This window comes from Ammodytes marinus, assembly GCF_949987685.1.
Source record: "Ammodytes marinus genome assembly, chromosome: 14".
Lineage (NCBI taxonomy): Eukaryota > Metazoa > Chordata > Actinopteri > Uranoscopiformes > Ammodytidae > Ammodytes > Ammodytes marinus.
This window is the reverse complement of record NC_137218.1, coordinates 27,209,375-27,232,734: the sequence shown is the minus strand read 5'-3', so window position 1 is coordinate 27,232,734 and position 23,360 is coordinate 27,209,375. Positions and strand designations below refer to the sequence as shown.

Here is a 23,360-nt window from a genome sequence, read left to right as displayed (position 1 = left end):
TATGGAATACCATGACATGTAGCACACATGGCTGAAGTGAAATAACGTTGTCCATCCCTCAACTTTTCATCCAGTGACATCTTCAGGGTCAGGAAATTCCACTATGTGCATTAGCATTGAGCGCGGAGCACCACTTTCATCCTTGTAAAAGATGCTAGCAGTATTTGAGTGCAGCAGCTTTAATACCATTTGAAAGGATGCAGGCCCTTAATTGTTTTAGAATGTATTTATATATATTACTTATTTGATCCTTTCGGACTTAATGCACCGTGTGTCAGAGAGAATTCATTTTTCGATTCCTCTGTATGTCTGGCACATAGGCCTAGTGCAGAAATTGACCATAAAGTTTGAATGGAAAGAAGCTGAATGTCCTGTTTTCATTATACTGCTGTTGAAAAAAGATTAGTGACTTGGTCCCACTTCCCCCTGTGTGTCCAGTTCAATTCCTCAGGGTGACTGTGAGGAGGTTTGGCGGGTCTACTGAAGATAGTCTCTAACACCCACTTGACTCTTTACCGACTCTAAAGAGAAGAGAGGAAGATTTAACTCGACTAAAACAAAATAATCCCCCTCCCCCCATAAAGATAACAATGAACTCATAAAAGACCAACATCATGAGTCTTAAGGTATAGTAAAGGAGATTTGACTATTCGTAGAGGCCCTTGGTCTTGTATGATCCCGTTGGAGAAGGGTAAAAAGCTCTCCATTGGCATTCATATGAAAATTCAGGTAACATTGACTTGACTGTGCTGCTCGGACTGCAGACAATCTCCTCTTCAGTTACCTTCTGTGCAGTGGAGATACCAACTGGTTATATAGGGAGAGAGAATGGTATTACATTTACAATTCACATTAATAGGTTTTTAATGCATTCCGACCTTAGGGAGACTCCATTAGGGCAGAGAGTGGGGCAGCGAACAGGAAGCTATAGTGGACTGTGTCATTAGAGGGGTTATCTCACCATGATATGTATAGGCTGCTTTTACATTCTCATGGTTAGAGGATGGAGAGGGGAATCCTGGAGATGGAGCACATTTTTCTGAAGGAGCACAATGTCAACCACAGCCTTGTGTTCCCACATTTCTAAGATTTTTTTTTATTTGATCAAATTTCGGCCCTATATTCCTGGAACTGGCGATTAGATTCAGGCATCACAGCTGGGTGGTTAGGGTTCAAGGTTAAGGGGACACGGAGAGGCTAGGATATGAGTCACACACACACACACACACACACACACACACACACACACACACACACACACACACACACACACTGCGATAATATTTTTAGATAGATTACTTAATGTGGGAACATATATATAGGCTAGAACTGTGGACACGCTACCTTCTCCTGTATAGGCTACCTCCTGTGTACCCACTCTATGCCTCCCTGTTCACACACCAACCAGCTGACTGTTTTAATTGGAGGCATGTATGTTAGCCCGCAAGCTGCCACTCCTGCTAACTGTGTGCACAATACATGGTAGCGGCCTGCGGAGGCTTGAAATGAGCTCGTTCCCATTCGAGTGTGTGGTTGTTAGTTTTTGTCAGGGCGTGCTGTATCAAGGCTCCTGCTGCTGCTGATTGCGTAACAGTTTATTCTTGGTGAAATTTTGACAGACACGGGGCCCATTACCTCGTGCAATTCTCAATCTTCCATGAGCCGAAGTAGCCATGGTAACTGCTGAAAACTTTCTCATGTTTTTGCAGTTGACACAAGCGCGCCGGAAAAAATGTAGCTTGTCAATAATGCCTCCACCACATTTTAGATGTGGCCTAATGTTTTACCAGGGGCTCCTAATGATCTGGGCTGTGATTTGCCAGTGGGCTTAGACAGAATAATAAAGGCAGCGTTAACAGAAGCTAGCATTGAAAGCTCCTTTATCAGCAGCAGCAGATCCTTTGCAGTGGATGGATGGATGGATGGATGGATGGATGGATGGATGGATGGATGGATGGCCAGTTTCCTGCTTTTCTTCCTGACTCGCAGGACTCAGAAAAACCATGGATCCACGCTCGCTGTTGTTGGCAACCGTCTCCAGGAAGTGTCTGCCCTCTGCTCGGCACTGCCCGCCTTTTTTTTTCCTTCTGCTGTGCGTAAACAAGCTCTTTTATTCATTGTCTGGGCCCGGGAGGTGCTCTGGGGACACAGAGAGAGAGAGGGAGAGAGAGAGAGAGAGAGAGAGAGAGAGAGAGGGAGTGTTGTGGTGAAGTCAGTATTCAGGAATGTGCTTGGGCAAGCCTCGGGTTGACACAGCCCAGATGACTGTGAGGGAATCCTTGGCAGAGGGAAGCCGGGGAACCCCATTCAACACCTCCAGCCCCTTTTGCCTATCTCCTTTCCTCTCTCGATCTCTCTCTCTCTCTCTCTCCATTTCTCCGTCTATCTCTTTTTTTCTATTTTTCCCATTTCCCCCTCTCTGTTGCTTTCCCTTTTTCGTCTCTCTTGTCCTTTCCGTCAGTCCATCTTTGTCTCCAGTAGGGCTGCAAAATATATATGTAATATCAACAACAAGCATTCTCCTGAAATGCTGACTCCACCTTTTAAGTGATCAATACATAATAAACAATAAAACCATGTTGTTGGAATGGAAATATTGCATTTAATTTTATAATTTTCAATGTATGCATGGGTAGTTTTTTTTTACCATATTGGGTCAATGTTGGCAGTGAACTCAAGGCAGACGCCATAAACACTTTAAGCCGTATATAAGGATTTTATTTATTAATTGCAATATTTAACTATGTTGTCTGCGCATATTGCAGGTGATATGGTGCAGCCCTAGTCTCACCTTGAGTCACAGCCATTTAAAAAAAAACCCTGAAGCAGCCAGTCCAGGGAGGCACAGTAATCGGGGGGGGGGGGGGAACAGGGGAACAGGGCCAGACTGGCTTCCCTATGTTTTCTGCAGTGCAAGCCAACAGTCCCCCCCTCCCCTCCCCGAGTTCAACCGTGTCCAAAACCTGGACTCCCAAACACTTCCAGACATGCATTCACAATGACTCACGAGCTGTTATTACCCACTACACAGGCTGAGGATGGCCATTCATGGAGCTGTGTGCAGGGGTCAGTCTTCCCCATGAGGGATGGTTTTCTAACACACAATGCCAAAGTAACAATATTTAGCCGCTCTCTCCGCTAGCAGGTTTTGACTAGAGGAGGAGCTATCAAATCAAAGTGCTGGGCTTTAATACCTTTTTTAAAAAACATCTGTGTTGTCTCATAGTCTAGTTTATACTGTACTAATCTGTTTGGCTCCAACTGGTTTTGTTACAAACTAGATTTAGACTGTTAATTCCACCTGGAACTATCAAACAACTGTATTTCATCCCCACTGGCAAAGTTTACTTTTTTTCTGGCCACTAAAAAAAATCCCATTTTGAAGCTTTGGAATTATAAAAAAAAAAAGTTGTAATGAGAAAACATTTCTGTGTATGTCAATGATGGTGTGTCTGCACGTGTGTTGTGGGTGGCTGCGAGGGGGTTTTGTTTTTGGAGGGAAGGAGGCTGCAAGCACATACGTCATGGCTCCTTCCTCCTTTCCAGCTCCCCTCTCTCTCTCTCTCTCTCTCTCTCTCTCTCTCTCTGTCTCTCTCTCTGTGTGTCTCTCTCTCTCTCCACACGCTCACGTTTGATCCTCGTGGCCCCAAACACGCGGAGACACACGAGGGTTTCCACCGCCTAAAGACAGGGAAAACCCTCTTCTTTTCCAATGAGAAATCCTGACAAAAACAACAACAGACTGCAGTGGCAGTGGACAAATGCACTAAATGCAAGTCAGATGTGTGTTTTGACTGGATGTTGATGGTAACGTTGGAACTGTTCAGCCCTTTGCTTTGGACTGTGTGAGGCCCTGAAAAAAAAATCTCAGTGACTAAGCACGCCTGACTGTTTCTCCTTGTGGGGACACTGACTGGTTTGAATGGTTCTATGTGTTTTTTGTACTCAACACTGCTGACACATTTGTGGGAGTTGTTGTGTTGTGTTGCTGGTGATCAAATCGGAGGGTGGTTAGATGCCAAAATGATTTCTAGCATTAATTGCCATTTGAATGACGGATGAAAAAAAAAACTGATGTAAGAAAGAAAAAAGAGCAACTTGCTTTGTATTCCTGGGGTTGTTTTGGTTGGAGCTTACTGACACACTGATGGAAACGTGTGTGTGTGTGTGGAGGGGGGGTGGAGGGGCTGGTGCAGTGTTTGCTGCGACAGAAGAAATAATGTCCAACCATTTTAAGAGACTGAGCTGCAAAATGAATGTCAATGTCCACATCACCACAGTTCTGATAAAGAAAGAAGTGTTTTGCTGGACAAGCTCACAGAAGGTGACCTTAATTCTTAAAGTCATTTCAGATAAGGTTCCCCACTATTGATTCTTTTCTTTGTGGGTCTTTAAACTTGAAATGCCTTTTTGAATAGCTTGTTTTGTCCCGATTTATAATCCAACCTGGACGACTCAAGATTTCATTAACCAGCCGGAAACCAATTAAAGTTTATCTGTTTTTTCCTCTTGATAAATGACCTAAACAGTTGTTGCTGATTCCGGTTTTGCAAAATACCAACTATTCGGCCGATTTAGTCACCTCAGCACCACCTCTTGGTTTGTTTGCATGCATTTTTTAAGAACATCATACTGTATGTGAAGCAAAGTCTGGTATAGTTCACATTTTTTTTTAAAAATTGTAAAGTACATGCCCACAGTGGCAGCATATCATGTCTGGAATTAGATGGGGATTGTGAAATAGCAATGCACCTGGAAAACTTTAGAGCTCAAGCTATTGAAACGTTCTGTTTCAACGTATTTATGCAATTTATCGTTTCTTTCTGTCAAAAAAATGCCCCAAATTCACTGCGTCTGTTCATATTTTCTTTTTATGACATTTAACTAACATCTCCGTGTTTTGGACCGTGGCAATTTGAATGGCAAACAATTAATCAAGAAAATAATGGATAGAATAAGCAATAATGAAAAAATGATGTGTTAATTAAATATGTTTTAACTCTCACAAGATTCAAGGATGAATGTGCATAGAAAACAGAAATTGTATTGAAAGGAAAATGATCAGACTGGAACTGAACCGATGCTATAGTTTTGACAACTGAGATGTGTCACACAACGTCCACTTCGTCAAAATATACACCGGGTCCCGTCTCCCAGGTGATTTGAAACCATTTGTGGGCTGAACAACCCTCTGTGAGTTCAGCTAACCTTTGCAGGAGCAGAAGATGAGCAATCATACAGGCGTCAAAGGCCTTGGGTTAGTGTTATGAACATCTGTGTGATGACAACTGAGCGTCTTAATGCAGCTGAGGCAACACTGTAGGCCTGAAGCTACTCTAAAGGCACTGGGCGAAACATTTCAAAACATCATAATTCCATAAAGGATCATTTGTCTCAACTAGTTCTCGACAGATGGGCCTATGGGTTTTTCAATGGCCGGTACCGATATTTAGCGAATGGGGAAAATGTAAAATTAGAGGAAAGAGGAAATATGCATTGTTTATTTCACTTGGTCTTCCCTGGTGTTGGTTTTCCTTAATGTTGCCATATAGGGACTTCTGGATTTTCTTTCCAGACACCTGTGATTATTGAAAAAGAAAATAAGTATAGAATACAAGTTAAATATTTAGGTTCAAAATGAAAGAAAGGTTAACGTTGCTCCACGGAAGCCACACCGATGAGGCTGTCTGCAGTGTATGCACACATTATCTGTGTATTTCTTTAATCAGCCTTGGGAGCACATATATGGACCGCTGCTGATTATCTCAAAATGCCAATAATCTGCCCGATTAACCGAAGCTCTATCTCTAGTCTCCACAGCACACCCTAGCCTTGGATTGCTCATGATTCACGTCAGTAACAAAACAACAGCATATACTATGTCTCTGCTTGAAAACAACAGAGTTGCTGTTCTGCCTTTTTTCCATCAGCGTTGCCATGCCCAAAACCATTCTGCACAGCAAAGTCCGGCTGAGTTAATAAAAGGTATTAATTGCTCTTTTTTTATTCTCTCTCTCTCTCCTCCACCCTCTCGCCTGGCCTCGGTCACACCATCCATCCCTTTACTACCGGCGCGGTGTGACATCCACAGAGCTCCCAGCTGAAGAAGGTAAATATTGATTTTTCTAGTGAACTGTGATCCTCCTCCCTTTACTACCTGATTAAGTGTCTCAAGTCAGGATCTGTTTTTTTCTCTTCTGTAAACCCAGGGCTAAACTTTGGGAGTGTATACAGTGTTCGTTCCACCCATGTACAAACACACACTCACCGATACTTTACTGTTAATAAAGGGAACGTAACTGCTTATCAGTAGTTGGAAACTAATGTCGGTACATTGAAGATCCTGCCGGCAAAAACATTGTTTTTTCAAGCACTGATCAATTTCTAGACTGTTGTCTAGTTTGCTTCCATAAAATAACTTCTTCTTTCAACCAAACTCCAAAACTTACTTTTAGGTGTTTTTTCAAATAAACCTTGTCTGTTTGTCTCTGTGTATTTCTTCCCACACAACCATCCATCTTTAACGGACATTTTCTCAACATTAGTTTTTTTCAATATACTCTAAACCAGAAATCTCAACTTAAGACCTAAAGACCTATACATAGTATTTTTATTTATTTAGAGAATGATAAATGACAGCATTACAACATTACATGATATCTGAGTACATTTAGTACAAAGTACATTTTACCTTGTTAACCTGCAGTCTGGCAGTATAAGGGCTAACCTTGAGTCTTGTCGGTCAGAACCACAAATATAAAATCTACTGCCATGCATCAATGTTTTTGACGTGTATTTGTATTTGCATATTTCAGGGAAGTCCCTGTGGGAGCTGGTGGTGGAGCAGTTTGAAGACCTTCTGGTCAGGATCCTGCTGCTAGCAGCCTGTGTGTCATTTGTAAGTATATGACTGAGCCTAGTGAACACCTTTTTAACAGCTCTTTGTTTTTGATTTTGGAGCAGCTAGACACGGTGACAGCACAGTCAGTAACCCTACGTTCTTAAATGGATTATCCCTGCTCTACGAATCTCATACTTTCTACTATTTAGTATGGTAGAAAAAAAGATTTAGGATGTCCCAATTCTTGTTGCCAGATTTAGGATGGATAGAAGTACCCGGATGTCTACTACATCTGGCCGAGTTTTTTAGTGTTGAAAACAGCATCCTATTTGGGAGATTCTGACCCATAATCCAGTGCAAACCTGAAGTGACGTCACATCAACGGAGCCTCCACATGAAAACAAACGGGGATGCGACGGATATAAAAGGCAAATCAAGGCGCAATGTTATGATGAAATAAATAAGTAAAAGTATGTCCTAATTGTAGCATACTGCATCCTAACTAGATTCTTTTTATCGTCAGATGTAGTATGTAGAATAGAAAAAAGAAAGAGAATGCGATTCAGAACGCAGGGTGTGACGCTACATTTTGGTTCACTTCACAACCTGATACAGACCAGAGGAAACGACATGTGCGAAAGAGAACCCAAGCTAGTGTCAAAACCAAACAATGGATCATTCTAAAAAACTGCTGTGAACCAAGGAAGCGACCTAGATGTGGACTATCGGGTGTGCGAGCATGTAACTCAGTATTTGACACACTAATATCCAACATCATATCAACATTTATAGGTCAGAAAAGACGGAACTATACAGTAGGTCCCCTTTCCACAAGCCAGTGGCCTTCATGTTATTCGTTCTTGATCTTGATTATCAAATGTACCCCCAATGGGGATACCCTTGAGACCCTTATTGGACATTGGCCGGAACAATGCCACCAAAATAAGAGTTCTCCGTTAGCGTCAGGGCAGCTTTAATTATTCCCCTGGTAAAAAGACTGCTCAAATACTGTAGTGGTCCCCGTTTCATGTGGAAACTTGTGTACAACAGGCTTTTCCACCAAGGTTTCAGTGAGTGAGGGGAACAGGCAAGGGCACCCTATGCCAAAAGTTGGGGGGGGGGAAATGAAACCATGAAACCAAACTTCCCCCGTGGTGCTGTGCCTCACACTGTGACCCTGCTAGCTGCCCAAGGGCGCTGAAGGTCAGGGAAGGGTGGAGTGGAGTGGAGTGGTGGGGGGATCCTGACTGCATAATCACTTTTTTTCCATCTATTACAGCACGTCCCCAGAGTCTCTGCCATGGAATTGCTCTGTTGCTATTTCTAAAAGTAGGGGGAAAAAATTGTCTCTAAAAATGTACATGACACAATCTATCTCCTCTATTGCTGTTCCTTGTGTTGGCTTCAGAGAGCAGCAGGCGTGGGTGGTAACGGCAGGACTTTTTGGAGTGTGGGCTCACACACTTTTCCCTCATGTAAATCAGGCTTTCCTTTTTACTTTAAATAGGTTGTTTACAGTGGAACACGGCCCCGACTGCTCCACTGCCGCGCAAAAAAACCTGAATGCTATTTCAATATCATGTCTTTTGCCTGGAGTATTTTTTAAACCCAGTAACTAGAGAGATGTTTTTCCTTGTGACCTGTGTAATTTATGACATATACCTTCGAGCAGCTTCTACCTGATCACATACAGCTTGCGGAGCTTGTCTGCTGATAAAAGAAAAATATTCCTATTTACCTTTTCTATTTGCTCACTACATGTCACCAGTACTTATGCAGGGAGTGGCTGCATTGGTGAACAGGAGTGAAAGATGAACCTCCATAGCCTTGGACGCATTTTGAATATATTCAAAATGAGATGATAAGACTCTCCTGCTTCCTTTGCATGACTCAAAGTCAAGATTATAATCAGATAAAACAAGGCAGTTTAAGCTATACTTTATTATGTATTTATAACACATTTCTAATGGGGAATTTAATTCACAACGACAATTCCGTGAGCTATATATCATTAGCTGCTCCTAGATTATTATAATTTGTTTATGTATGTATGTATTTTTCTGAAGCGACAAGCTGATAGCTACCCAACTCCCTTTTGGCAGTTGTGTATATAATACATACTGTTTGATATAGCAGGGCCACACAGAAAGTCACACTAGCCTCCTGCAACAATAAGTTAATTTCCTCCCTTTGGCTTGAAGCTAGAGAAAAGAGGGCTGGTCTCCCCACAACATTAACTCAACAAGAAGTTTGGTTAATGTTATGGGAGGACGAGAGAGCACAGGAAGAGACTGGAAAAGTCAAGTGACTGCTGAATTGGATTTCAAGCCGCCTTTTGTTGACTGTACCAATTACAATAGGTTGACCTTAAGAGAGCTGTTCAATTTGAGATTAATTAAAACGTGCTTTTACCAATTTTTGCCGTGCACAGTGTGATGAAAAACAAAACCTCTGGCCATCTGCTGTGGTGGGCATGTATCTCAGCTGTCAGTTACGTATGTGTGGAGCGGGAAGGGCATTGTGTAAAGCTGTAATGAGATCAGTTTGGTGATGACACTTTTTATTTAAAGAAACACTGTGTAACGTTTTAAGTCATTTCTTAGCTAAAATCAATGTCCTCATTCATAAATATGTCCTCATTGGTGTAAAATCACCTCTGCCAATAATCTGAATTATCCTCCTGAGCGAGGAATTTCTTATATTTATATTATATTATGCACATTGAGTTCAATATGCACTCCTTGTCAGTGTGAAAGTAGTAGAGGTGGGTGCATTCAAACCCTTCTCTGAATGTGAAGTGTCTTTTAAATCCTCCTTATAAGGGGGCGGCCATTGTTGCCCTCCAAATCTCAGCTCAGTCAGTGAGAGAGATTTAGTGTTTTTTTCCAAATGATGTGGAATGATGAGCTATCGACCAGGGCCCAGGCTGCCGTGACGTACTACGCTTTCCCCGTCTCAATGCCCTCTAGAGAATATAGAACCCTTTATCATTTGATAAGCCCCATCACATCAAGGAGAAGTAGATCCCACTTCATCTCTCCTCCTTTCTCTCTCTCTCTCTCTCTCTCTCTCTCTCTCTCTCTCTCTCTCTCTCTCTCTCTCTCTCTCTCTCTCTCTCTGCTGCTTTATATTGGCAAGTCATTTTGGTTTGTAAGTAATGGAAGCCCAAGTGTGAAGTTATTCCTGTGTGGCAGTGGGGAGCCCTTTCTAAAAGCTGTACTTCAGTGCTTGTTATAAGAGCCTCTATCTATGACAGCATTGCAGAACACATTAGTGTTCAGGTTGTCATGATGAGGTGATATTATCATGAATGGATATAAAGGGGCATCCTGTAAAGGTGCAGTCTTCACAAGAAATAAAGGGGTGAGGCTCACCACTTTGTGAAGAACTGCAGAGGAAAACAGTCCTACACTTTAAAAACAACATTCCTGCAAAAAATGTAATGACTTCACCATTTATAATCCATAATAGAATTAAAATATTAAGAGAATCCTGATAAATCTCTGCACGTAAGGGGAGAGGTCCAAAATTAAAATGTAATGGCCATGACCTCAGGTGGCACTGCATAAAAAAAGTACATGATTTTATAAAGGATATCGCTACATGGGCCATTGGGTCAGAAAACAATTTTTGGTAAACATAGTTCGTCGCTATACATCCACAAACGCAAGATAAGACTCTACCATGCAAAGTGAAAGCCATACGTATATCAACAACATCCACACTTTCTGCAGACTTCTCTGGGCCTGGGCTCATCTGAGACGGACTGACACAAAGTGGAACAGTGTGCTGTGGTCTGATGACTTAGCAGCTGCCTCTCTCTTTCCAAATATAACATTTAGAGTTTGTTTCGGAGCAAGCCATCACTCAAGACATGTATATAATTGAGCTTCCTATGAGACTTGAGGGGTATAAAATGCTATGTGTTTTACTGTGTGTTCATTTAGGTGTTGGCTCTGTTTGAAGAGGGAGAGGAGACAGTCACCGCCTTTGTTGAGCCTGTTGTCATTCTCCTTATCCTCATCGCAAATGCTGTTATCGGGGTCTGGCAGGTGAGATTCACTCTGTGTCAACTATACACACACACACACACACACACACACACACACACACACACACACACACACACACACACACACACACACACACACACACACACACACACACACACACACACACACACACTGTGTGTTGGCTTTATTGCTACACCTGTTTTTAATTAGCTTGTGTACTTATTATTGTAAAGTGTCTTTGAGTACATTGAAAAGCGCTGTATAAAATAAATGTATTATTATCCAAAAATGGTATCCTGTTTACCAGCTGTAAAGTGTCTTTTAAAAAAAATCCCTTTCCTCTATTTTACATGACACCATAGAATAGAATAGGATCTGTATTTGTCACAGTGATAAAGTGCATCCAAACATGTGTGCTACCACCTGTATGTCCAGACAGCACATAGCAATGTGACGAGGGCGCACCTGCGTCTGTGCATCAAGTCAAAACATCAACAAACCAGGGACGCTTGTGCAAAATGTTTTTCTCGTTCATTTGTGTTGACGAGGAAACTGGATTTTTTTCGATGCCGGCATCAACAATAAAGACCATCAACAATTTCCTTGCATATTTTTTTTCAAATATTGTAACAGAGAATAACGTGTTAATGGACAATCCAAGTGATTCAAATACATGTATTAATGTATTGTCCATCATCATTTACCAATACATGAAATGTTCTCTTTCCCCACTTCTTCTCTCTGCACAGGAGCGGAATGCTGAGAATGCCATTGAGGCTCTGAAAGAATATGAACCAGAGATGGGAAAGGTGTACCGCATGAACCGCAAGGCCGTGCAGAGGATCAAGGCCAGGGACATTGTCCCAGGGGACGTGGTGGAAGTGGCAGGTAAATTCATGCTTTTGTCTAGCTTCAGAGGACCAGCAGGCATGCATGCTGTTACCGCTGCCAGCATTGAAACACACACACACACACACACACACACACACACACACACACACACACACACACACACACACACACACACACACACACACACACTGGCACGGCCCCTGCCACCCATTCATGAGTCTGGAAACACTTTTGGAATATATCTCAATCTAGATTACATAAGAGTCTTTTCCCTGGATGTGCAGGTGCCAAGGGCTGCTACCCGTGTGTGTGTGAGTGAGTGAGTGTGCGAGTGTGTGTGTGTGTGTGTGTGTGTGTGTGTGTGTGCGTGTGTGTACACGTACGAGGTTCTGGGTAAGTGGCTGTGGTCACCCCTCGTATTTAAAGCCCAGTTTAATTTTCCACAGCTTTCCCCCTCGACCGTTTCGGTTTGCTTTCCATGCTCTCAGTCTCACCACCTGGACGCTGCTGGGTGTTTGTCAGCTCCTCACTCATCCCCCCCCCCCCCCCCCATGTTACATGCACATTCACACAACTTCGCCCTTGTGTGGGCAGCCTGGTCTAAAAATAGTTTTGTCACCACTCTGGGTTCCAGAACCTCTGTATAGACCAGAGGCAATGTTGCGAGCAACACACACACACACACACAGACAGACAGTCAGACCAAGACCAAGACGGATAATTTCACCATCAACATGAACCCGCATTGGAGAGAGAAATCCTGGGCTTTGTGTCGCAGAGGGCTCTGAGGTGTGTGTTGAAAAAGAATGGTAGAGCTCTGGATGTCAGTTCATTCATAATGGCAGCACGGAGAGAGGGACTGTACATGCTGATGCTGCGTGGTTAGACGCTATACTATATCTGCACAAGCTTTAAAAAAAAAGTCACAAGCTCCTCTCAGAACTGTCAAAGAGTTTCCCCTTTGTTTTACAGAGAGAGTCTAGCTTACACGATTTGCATGGGAAAGTGTGTGTGTGTGTGTGTTTGTGTGTGTGTGTGTGTGTGTGTGTGATTAGATGACAGGTAGCACATCTTTCTCTGGAATTCTGGGCTTGTTGCAGCCGGCGTGTCCTCGGTCACACATGCATGCGCGCACAGCCAAGACACAGACAAGCCCACACAAGTAGCGAGCACCGAAATGACTCCACTACCCCCAACCCCCATCACCATACCCCCACCCACACTGTCACTGTCAACACCAACAGACAACGCCATGACAACGCTCTGTCACTCCATTCGGCTCATCAATTCCACGCTGATGTTCGTGAAGGGTTTAGGTTTTAACGACACCTGTGATGACAGTGCGGCGCAGAGACGGTTATGACTGAAAATGAACCATCTGCTGTTTGAATAAGGGATTGGATGACTGCAGCTGCTAGTGGATCCATGTTGGTTGTCCCATTGTGGGGAAATGGAGGGGCCTACATCCATTTTCTGTTAAAGCGGCTACGAGTAACATTTAAATATCTTTTAAACAGCCTCATGTTTCCTCTGATAATCATAAATTACCTTTAACAGCAAACGAGACCATCAGTGCAAAGAAAGACGTTTTTATATAGTTTTTATTACTGCTTTTGGTCTGGTCGCACACCCAGTCCGATTTTCGGTTCGCTCGTGCAGGCTCTATGGTCACATATCCGTATTGGTCGCAGATTTCAGTGAGGCGCAGAAACGCGATTTGAGAAGCCTATCCCTCCAGGTGAGGGAAGGGGAACGGGAGCCTTGTTTGAGACAGTTATTTGTCTTCATAATGACTGATAACGGAGCTGAACCATCAAAGAAAAAAAAGAGAATGCAATGAAGAAAAGCTAAAAGGGAGAGTGTTATAGGCTACGGGCGGGACGAGGGCGTTGCCAAGCAACGTGTATACAATTTCACGAGAGCAAAACTAGACTGCAGTGTTTACTCCTAAATGAATGAGCGGTTGGTACTAACACAAAGTTTGCTTTGCTTCACCATCATCAGATAACCATTATCTGAAATAGTCATTATTTACATCAACAACATAAACACATTACCTCATCGTGATCCATACTAACTGCCGTCTCTCGTTCATTCGCTTTCTGTGAGGACACGTAATCTTTCAGCTCCGTGAGAGAGAGTAGTTAGGTGACACTGCTGCATCAACTCATTGCAATCAGGTGTGTGTAGCACTGACTGGCATTAGTTGATACAGTGTCAAAACCACTCTCACTGAGCCGAAAAGAGTCCTCACACTTTCAACACACAGACATGCACTATATTGCGCCCTTCTCAGTTCACACTCGCACGCCTGGCACGAGCTAGAAAACAGCTTTGCGACAGCGGGCGTCGTAAAAATACTCCCGCTTTTGTCCAAAGGGGACGCCAACGTGCCATGTTACTCGTAGTGGCTTTAAGTCTTTTGTTATTTTCTGTTGATAAATGAGTATTGATCCTTGCAAAACAAAACTGGAAGAACATGACAGAAAGTAGAAGGTAGAATAGTAGAACTTTGAAATGAACGAAAGGTGGAGTCAGCGATTCTGGAGAACGCTTGTTTTCAAAAATCTGTGAATATCTCCTCACGATCCGCTACCTGTCCGGACCGTGTGTGCGCTGAAAAATAATCTGTTGTTAATACACAGCCTAGTCTCTGTACATTTGATATGTAAAGAAAGGGTACTGTATTTAAAGAAAGGGGCACACACCGTAGCTAGTAACATGCCTGTTTACAGAGCCTAGGCTATGTATTAACATTCAACACCACAAGCTTGTAAGGTTTATGATGATGAAGGTTTATATGAGCGGTTACATTTGTCTCTGTACATTACTTTATCATTGCCCCTAATGACCATAGAAGGTGAGGATATCTTTGTTAGTAGTCTGACGAGATCGCTGAATTTAGGCCTAAGTGTTCAACTCTGCTGGAGACGAGGCACTTACCCGATGCTGGGATGTTCTAAGTACAAATGCATTAACTGTCAAAAGTTTACATTTAGGAAGAGGTATGATGGTGGTGTTATGCACCGTGCTGCATTTTTGTAAAATATACACCCTGATCCATTTAGCGCTTTGCACCGTCTGACATAATCTTGTTGCTAAGCAGTTTGAAACAGGGGTAAACAGCATGGGATAGGTGCTACACACTCTTCTCCCTTCGAAAAATGTCTGTCTGGCTCTCTTCAAGCACACCCCTTTGACTGAAACATGCAGGGCTAGTGTGACAACGAAAAACAAGTCAATATTTTCCTTTCCTCCGTCCATTTCCCAGGCTTTCCTGTGCTGCAGATTAGCCCACTGGTTTGTTCCATGGGAACTTGATGCTAGGGGGGGGGTAAAATAAACTCCATGGTATTGGAAAAGACCACTATGACCACCAAGTGCCTTTTGAGGAGAGGAACATAAATATATTTACTCAAGTTTCCACCGCTGCCTGCCCGTTTGCCTTCTTGTAGGTACATTACCAGCCATGCCAGCCGTGGTTACGACACAGTTGTGATTTTGCGCCTGCACTGGAACTTTCCTGGGTATTTAGAATGGAGTGGTCAGCTTGTCAGGAACTCCTAGAGGTTTAACACAGAACCTGAAGAGATGGAAACCTGCAACCAGCCTTTCACAGTAACAGTCACGGTTTTACCACATGCGAATGACAACCGTTTGTCAGTATATTATGCAAGAAATGCAGATCTTATTTGGAGTTCATTCTTTTCCCAAGTTGAATAGGCCAAACCAACTAACCTCCTCATTTGTTTTGCCCATCTTTAGTTAACTAGCTTTTTGTCCTTTGACAGCCACCGTTGCTTTTGTAAATTCTCCGAACAGGAGGGGTTAACATGAAGCGTTGCAATGTAGAACTTTCACCACTAGATGATGCCAAAATACTCCTTTTTAAAAGGATGCTTCTCTGTGTTCAAAGTGGCTGTATTATAATTTAAATCTTGCTTCTAGCAGATGAAGAGTGTTTGTGGGTGGTGAGAAAGTGGAGGTTGGATCGGGATGCGGTAGTGTGTGGGTAGGACGTTTGAAAAGCCTCTGTGCCTTGTGCCCCCGGCCAGTCCTGCTCAAGTGTTACCTGTAGCCCCAAGCCATCTCCCACACATAACGCCTTCTAAACTTCCCTCACCCACTCTTGTTCTCTCATAACCCATGGGTGTCCGACTTGAAAATGTTCAGAAATGCAAACAAAGCATGGGCTATTGAGCTACGAACAAAGTGGCAATATTCTCTGTCCCCCTCTTTTTTTCTCTTCCTCTCTCTCTCCATCGCTGTCCTGTCAGGAAAAGAAGAAGAATTGGTCCCCTGGAGTCATAGAACGTTCAGCAAAATGTCAAGTAGGAGATGATGGAGCTCCCAGAGAAAAATAGAGAGGGATCAAGAAAATGAGTCACTCAGAAATGTATCAGCTTGAGACCACTTTGAAAAGTTTTCCCTGTGAAGTGTGCTGCAGCGGAGGGCAGTACTGCCTGTTGAGTGTCGCTCAGTACGTGGACCAGCAAAAGCAGAAATTCATGGAGAACCTTATGCGAGTTAAAAAGCCACGGTAGATACACTGGCTCCTTGTTTTTGTTGCAATTTACTACTGAGAAAGCCCTGATGGCTTCAGACTCAAAGCAATGATCCGGCTACTTTCCCTTGTCTTTCATGCTGGACAGAATTAAGTGAAGAATATTACATCCGTCTGGAGTGTTCGATTGTGTGTGAGAGTGATTTCCCACTCCTCCGCTCTGAGATCATGGTCGTTGACTACATCAAAACAATACATTTATCACAAGCTAGCTCTGTGGTTCTATTATGAAAATATTCCCATTAAATGTTCATTGTCAGGCTCTGACAAATGGGAAGCAATAACGGGTTTTTGTTTTGGTGAATTAGATACTCAGAATGGTCCAGCTTTGAATTATGATTTTAATATGCATGCTAAATAAGCAGCAGGCCGTTAAGACTGCGTCTGAGAAGATGAAATGCATTTGGTAGATTTAATTTAGGCATATCTGCAGTTTATGTCTGAAATATGTAATGAAGTGATGAATCAGAGGAACAGAGTGAGAGCTGCAGAGAGTGAAATGGGAACCAAGGAGGGGGAAATAATTGGCCATTTTGAAACACTAATGGGACTTCATTGAGGTTATATTGAGCAGTTGTTTACCTGTGGTTGCAGGCTGAGCATTGAGCTAAACGGGCCCAAGGATTTATTGTTTTTAAACAGAGATTTGGTGGTGTTCACCTGCAAGGCTTACACATACAAGTGGACTTTCCTGAAGGGCTGACTCAATCCAGACCTACAGAGGTTATCCAAACTTATAAGATGTACATTTGATCCTATTCACTATCCTATTGTTTTTTTTATCTGCTTGGCTCCTGTACCGTGCTCTACTGGTCATTTTAAACTATGCTAGCAAGGATTTCAATGTTGTTCTTTCGGTCGCTCAGTAGGCACACCCCTGTGGTCTAGTCTAGTCAGAAGTATCTCTGAACCTATGGAATTGATTGCCATGAAATGAGATAGTACAGAAATACATTGTCCCCCGAGGATGAGTGATCAATCATCTGTCTTTTTTCTGGTGTCAAGTAGTTGACATTACTGAGTGACATCTCTTGAGAATTATTTCATAGATTGGGGGCAGGATGGCCTAGAGGAAAGAGGGGTTGACCAGTAACCATGAGGTCTCTGGTTGGATCCCTGGCACCGGACAGGGGGGTGTTATTTGTAAAACTAGGAGTGGTGGCTGGAATTACATCTACGGTGCCCTACCACTGTCTCCTTGAGAAAGGCACATGACCCCAAACTGCTCCAGGGGCGCTGTACTATGGCTGATAGTGCGCTCTAACCCCCTCCGAAGTGTGGTAACTTGAGAGGGGATATGTGAAAAGACAAATTTCAATGTAACCCATTGACTAATAACTTAACTATTGCTGCTAAAGTTTGTTGCAGAAGTCACGACCCAGACCCAGTTATCAGCTTGGCTGGTTCTTGGTCTAATATGTGTGTTACATTGCAGAAACCCAGAGGGTGGGGTCGGGGTCATCAGTCTGTTTGGAACACCTGCGATCGTGTCTCTAATAGCATTAAGCCACGCCACTTCCATTCATGGGGGAGACACAGGGAAGGTGGACACTATGCTCTCCATGCTCCAACTCCTCAACTTTCTTTTCTTGTCTATTTCCCACACAATATTGCATTGAGTATTTATCACTCATGCCTACACGCAAACATTATTGAATAACTGATTCTCACACCACATTGCATTTTGAGTTTTAATTATTGTTAATGAATTCATCCTTTTGCCTGGACTCCCTTTGGCGTTTTAGTTTGTTGTCATGCTTTTGAGCCAGTCATGACATGAAGTGGGGGCTCGTCCGGGATCTGAAGCTCTCACACCAAAAGCTAGAATCGTACCCATAAACGAGGTCTCTACTAGAGGATAAACATTAATGACTGCTGATCTTCAGACTTCACTTCTATCGCAATCAGCAGGTCAAACTTTTCACTTATTCAGTGAAAAAGCTTGACATCTACTAGACAGATTTCAATCTGGAGAGACTTAATGAACCAGAGGTTTAAAGAATGAACATTGATTTTATTGAATGTGCAAAATCAGAAAGGTCTTTGGCGATTAGGCCCCATCGTGAAATGAAATCATCTGCAGGAGGTAGTGAAGCCATGGGCTGTGCAGAATACCCCCCGATGGAGCCTAGACACTGGTGGGGATGGAAGCTGAGGTATGGATGATGATGATGATGATGATGATTGGAGGAGAATGGGGTGGAGGAGGGTTGCATCGGAGCTAGAATGACAACTGACAGCAAAAGGAGGAAGATTTTGAAACTTTGACAGGAGCAACGTAATTGGCTCCCTGAGCCCGGGATGAATGTGATAGGTTGAAGCTAATAGAGTGGACGCCCACACGCTTTAAACAGGCCGAGAAGCGTGAGTGAATGACTGAGGGAGGAGTCTGAATACGAGGTGCAGAATACCAGTCTTCCTTATAGAACTTTCGCTAAGCTTCATTTGTCAGAACATCTTATGTTCATGAATCCCAGATGATGTTTTTGAATAATTTTTGTGAGCCCCTGACTTTTCGTTTGAGTGAAGTGTCTCAATAACTATTGGAAGGATTGCTGTGAAATTTGCTGCAGATATTTACAATCCACGGAAGTATTGTATTGTGAGAATGTGATGACCATCCATTATCGTCAGGTCCAAATTTAGTTTTGTTCAAAATCCCTGCAGAACTAAAGACATTTTCACATTCTTATCCGTACTTTGTGCTAAGTGGTGATTTACTAATGTTAGCATGCTAACAGGCCAAACCAACATGGTGAACATGGCCAACATAGAACCTGCTAAACATCCACATGTTAGAATTGGTAGTGTGTGCATGTACTGGACTGGTGTTAGCACCACTTCGCCTAAGTAAGGCTGACAGAACTTTTTTAGTTTTTCTAATATTTTAATGTTAATTTTTGGTAATTCATGCCTTTCTTTGTTTTAGTTGGTGACAAGGTGCCTGCTGACATCAGAGTGACCTGTATCAAATCCACCACCCTGCGAGTGGACCAGTCTATCCTCACAGGTATTTTCCATTCTAATCATACACCAAACAATCCTGCTTCAAAACTATCACATAATTCGTATTCAAGTATTCTCCCTTGCATCTTTTTATGCATGAACTTAGAAGACTTGAGGTTAGAAGCATTCCTCAAGTCTTTATGCTGTGACTGTAACTTTGTTTGGCTGTGCTGCCACTGTGGAAACATCTCATTGTTGGTATGTTATACCTGTTGCACTTACAGATCTAATCCTGTACAACTGTCTGTAAAAATCTTTTCTTTAGGGGAGTCTGTGTCCATCATCAAACACACGGACCCTGTTCCTGACCCCAGAGCTGTCAACCAAGACAAAAAGAATATGCTGTTTTCTGTAAGCACATCAACATGCAGATTGCTCAGTCATATGTTTCCTCTACCCTATCAAGTATATAGACAAAGCAACACAACCATGACTTCTAGTCAAATAGTTTAGTGCAATTTATTGAAAGGCTATCACTGTTTATGAGTCGATAATGGATTTGATGGAAACTCTCTTCTCTGTTTGGCTAGTTTTTTTTAAATTAAATTATTATTTTGTATCTTTATATTTTTTTAAATGACTATCTATTTCTCCTCAGGGCACAAACATTGCCGCGGGTCGCGCCATCGGTGTCGTCGTGGCTACCGGCGTCGCCACGGAGATCGGTAAGATCCGTAACCAGATGGCGTCTACGGAGCAAGAGAAGACGCCGCTGCAGCAGAAGCTGGATGAGTTCAGCCAGCAGCTCTCCAAGGTCATCTCGCTCATCTGCGTGGCCGTGTGGGTCATCAACATCGGGCACTTCGGAGACCCTGTGCACGGAGGCTCCTATGTCAAGGGAGCCATCTACTACTTTAAGATCGCAGTTGCCCTGGCCGTAGCCGCCATCCCCGAGGGCCTGCCCGCCGTCATCACCACCTGCCTGGCCCTGGGCACGCGCCGCATGGCCAAGAAGAACGCCATCGTCCGCAGCTTGCCCTCTGTGGAGACCCTGGGCTGCACCTCTGTCATCTGCTCCGACAAGACGGGCACCCTCACCACCAACCAGATGTCCGTATGCAGAGTAAGTGGCAAAATCAGGTAAACGTAAAAAAAAGTGTTGTGTATGAAAGTGAGGATTTGACTGCTCCTCATACAGTTCAGCCTTTATAGACCAACACATTACTGCATTCCATAAGGGGAGACACTGCAGGTGAATAGGGTTACGATTGCAACTTATAGATATCTTTAAGACCCTTTGCCAGTTGATAACTTACATTTAAACAATTATTATTTTGTATTAAAATTCTTTAGAAAAGTTTGAAAACATATGAAAATTTGGAAATTTAAAATTTAAAAAAATTACACAAAAAAATCTACATATTGGATAAAGACAGAAATATACTGTACATACAGTACATATTTTAGTTGGAGACATTACTGTCAAGGCCTCACTTTAAAGTCACTTTGAGTAAAAAGTGGCACAACTCACCCCACTCTTCCCTATTTGTTTCCAAAATGTCAACAGATTCTGGATACAGCCTTTTTTAATTTTATAAATCATAAAATACTACATACAGGTCTTAAAAATGCATTTTCAGCATGTTTTTAAGATGGAAATTGATCATAAATCAGACAATTAACAACCTATGAACAGGTTGTCTCTTCTGTAATAATCTTCGGTTGTATAGGAGAAATATTCAGACGCAAACCAACAAGATTTAGTCAATTAAACACCTTACTTTACATTTTGGACCTTTTTATTTATACTAGTATGAAAGAAGAAATGTGATGGACGCAAAATAGACAAATAATCTCAAATTTGACCAGTGCTTGAAAAAGAACATGTTTTTGCCAGCTGTGTCTCACTTAAAACTGAATTGATTCCGAGCAGAAACTGGATCCTGAGTATTTCATTTTCAAAATCCTGTCATTTGATTGACACTTCTCCAGAGAATTTCCTCTGTACAATGTTTTTCTGTTATCCATATACTAGTTTGTATTTTTCCCCCTTCTCTCTTTTTCTCTTTTTGCAAGTGGGGCTTGAAAAGGAATGGAAAATCCTTGTGGCGTTGTAATGTTTACCTCCACTTGGCAGGTTCCTGATAGCTGGTGGAGTAGTACAGGCCGGCATGACACAGCAGCACCCACAGCGCTACAATTTATCACCAGATCAGCTCATACATAACACAGAGTAGCTTTTCAAAATATCACATGGCCTTAATACAACACAATACTAGCTACCCGTATCCTGGACTGTCCTGTAGGCTTTACTGTATAATTGGTCTATGTATAACATCAGACAACACTGAAAGATCTTATCCACGACTATTCATGAGTTATATCTCTCTATATGCACATAGCCTCACCCTTTCCTTTGTTTGTATGTGTGTGTGTGTGGGGGGGGGGGGGGGCTTGCTAGTCTTTGCTCTCAGCACAGAGTAAATGCCATCACTGCTGTTTGTCTTGGCTCCTGTTCAGGGCTACAGCCACACACACACACACCCATTCACAGTTAAAACTCTCACTCTTGTCCTTTCGTCCTCCATCTTACCCCTAGCTAATAACCAGAGAGGTTGTGCCCGCTATGAGTATATTTAGAACATTTTGGAGTTCATGCATTTACTTTTAGGATCTAGACACTTGTAATTAGGTATGTATTGATCAGAGTATCGATTTAAGTATCTATCTACAGAACGGTACATTACAATCTAGAAAAAACGTGCCCAAATAAACCCTGTGGTTAAATTATTATTCAGAAGAGACAGACGCAATCCAAACAGGACATTTAGGCCTACATCAGTTCACCCAAACAGCAACACAGGCAGCACGGTTATGTGCAAAGGACAATCAGAACCAGAACAGTCTGGGACTCAGAACAGGACTAGACCCAGCGGTCATTTTCCATCTTTTGAGTCTTTTTTCTGCATTTGTTTTATTGGGATCATTCATTGAATAAAGACATATTTCTTAGAGTCTATTGATGTTAAAGGTCACTCTCCTGTCCCCCACATACATACAGTAGGTGCCAAACCATGCCCTTGCTGACACCCCTTCAACCATCAACCCCGCCTCCAGCCCACATTGTCTTTTGTCTTTTCAAACTAGTCTCCTTGCTACCTCAAATATAATGGATTCATTAAAAGAGGGCACAGACACTGTCCCACTTTACCCCACAGCATTTGTCTCACTTTACCCCACTGCCACAATTTGAGAAAAAACTACCTCTCTCAGCAATTCAGGCTAATCTTCAGTTATCAATCATCATCACATGGTTTCATATGTTGGTAGTTCATCAACATGTGTGATAGAAGTTTTTCTACCTGAATCAATTTGATTAGGCACAACAATCGATTAAGTTGACAGCAAGAAAATGTACTTTTACATACAAAAAATAAATTTTTGTGAAGAAAAAAACATGCTTACAACATCACCATGAGGTCCTCTCTTTCATGACCAAGGGGAAATGAGAGGGGCTTGAAAACGTCATCTCACATGACCAAAAATGTGTTCCATTGCCTAGATACAGGGGGTAGTGCAAAGCCGGTGGGATGTACGGGGTGGATCATTCTGCACATGCGTTAAAAAAATTAACGCGTTAATTCCAGAAATTAATCGCCCTGCGTTAACGCGTTAATTTTGACAGCCCTAATCACTAGCTGTCTTTTACTCAGACTATCGTGCTGATTATGATGTACGCTCAGTTCCATTAGGATCCATTCAGGTTTTAAACACACTAACACCAAAACTTTAGACCTTAAAAGCCCTGGTTGTGTGGCAAATACAATTCCATTCTATTTGATTCTATTCCTACCATAGCACCTTTAATAGCAAACCTACAGGATTTAACTATTGCTGAACAAGAGTTTCAAAAGACAATGAAAAATAGTTTTTTCAAAGCCATCTATCTGTGATCTTCAACCCTAGTTCATGTGAGAAGCTGATTGCCCTGCAGACTGCACGTACAGTATTGCCTCGGCTATGTAGTTAGGAGAAAGAAATTACCATCCTTGTCACTGAGTGAGCATTTGTACTATCTGGGTGGATGTTCAAAATGGAGTCGGAGCACTGAGCATTTCCCCGTATACAGCAGTCCCCTTGTTCT

General features: G+C 42.6%; 1 protein-coding gene across 2 annotated transcripts in view; it reads left to right on the top strand.

Moving 5' to 3' along the window:
- Positions 1-23,360, top strand: part of atp2a3 (ATPase sarcoplasmic/endoplasmic reticulum Ca2+ transporting 3) — a 333,837-nt gene that overhangs the window by 9,813 nt on the left and 300,664 nt on the right. For both annotated transcript variants that reach the window (XR_013845186.1, XM_080040772.1), the window contains exons 2-8: positions 6,092-6,109; positions 6,816-6,898; positions 10,789-10,893; positions 11,604-11,742; positions 19,200-19,280; positions 19,542-19,627; positions 19,875-20,339. Coding sequence is in view for 1 of the 2 variants with exons in the window: in XM_080040772.1 (XP_079896898.1) it covers positions 6,092-6,109; positions 6,816-6,898; positions 10,789-10,893; positions 11,604-11,742; positions 19,200-19,280; positions 19,542-19,627; positions 19,875-20,339 (977 nt within the window). In the remaining variant the exon portion in view is untranslated. The remainder of the gene's footprint in view (positions 1-6,091; positions 6,110-6,815; positions 6,899-10,788; positions 10,894-11,603; positions 11,743-19,199; positions 19,281-19,541; positions 19,628-19,874; positions 20,340-23,360) is intronic.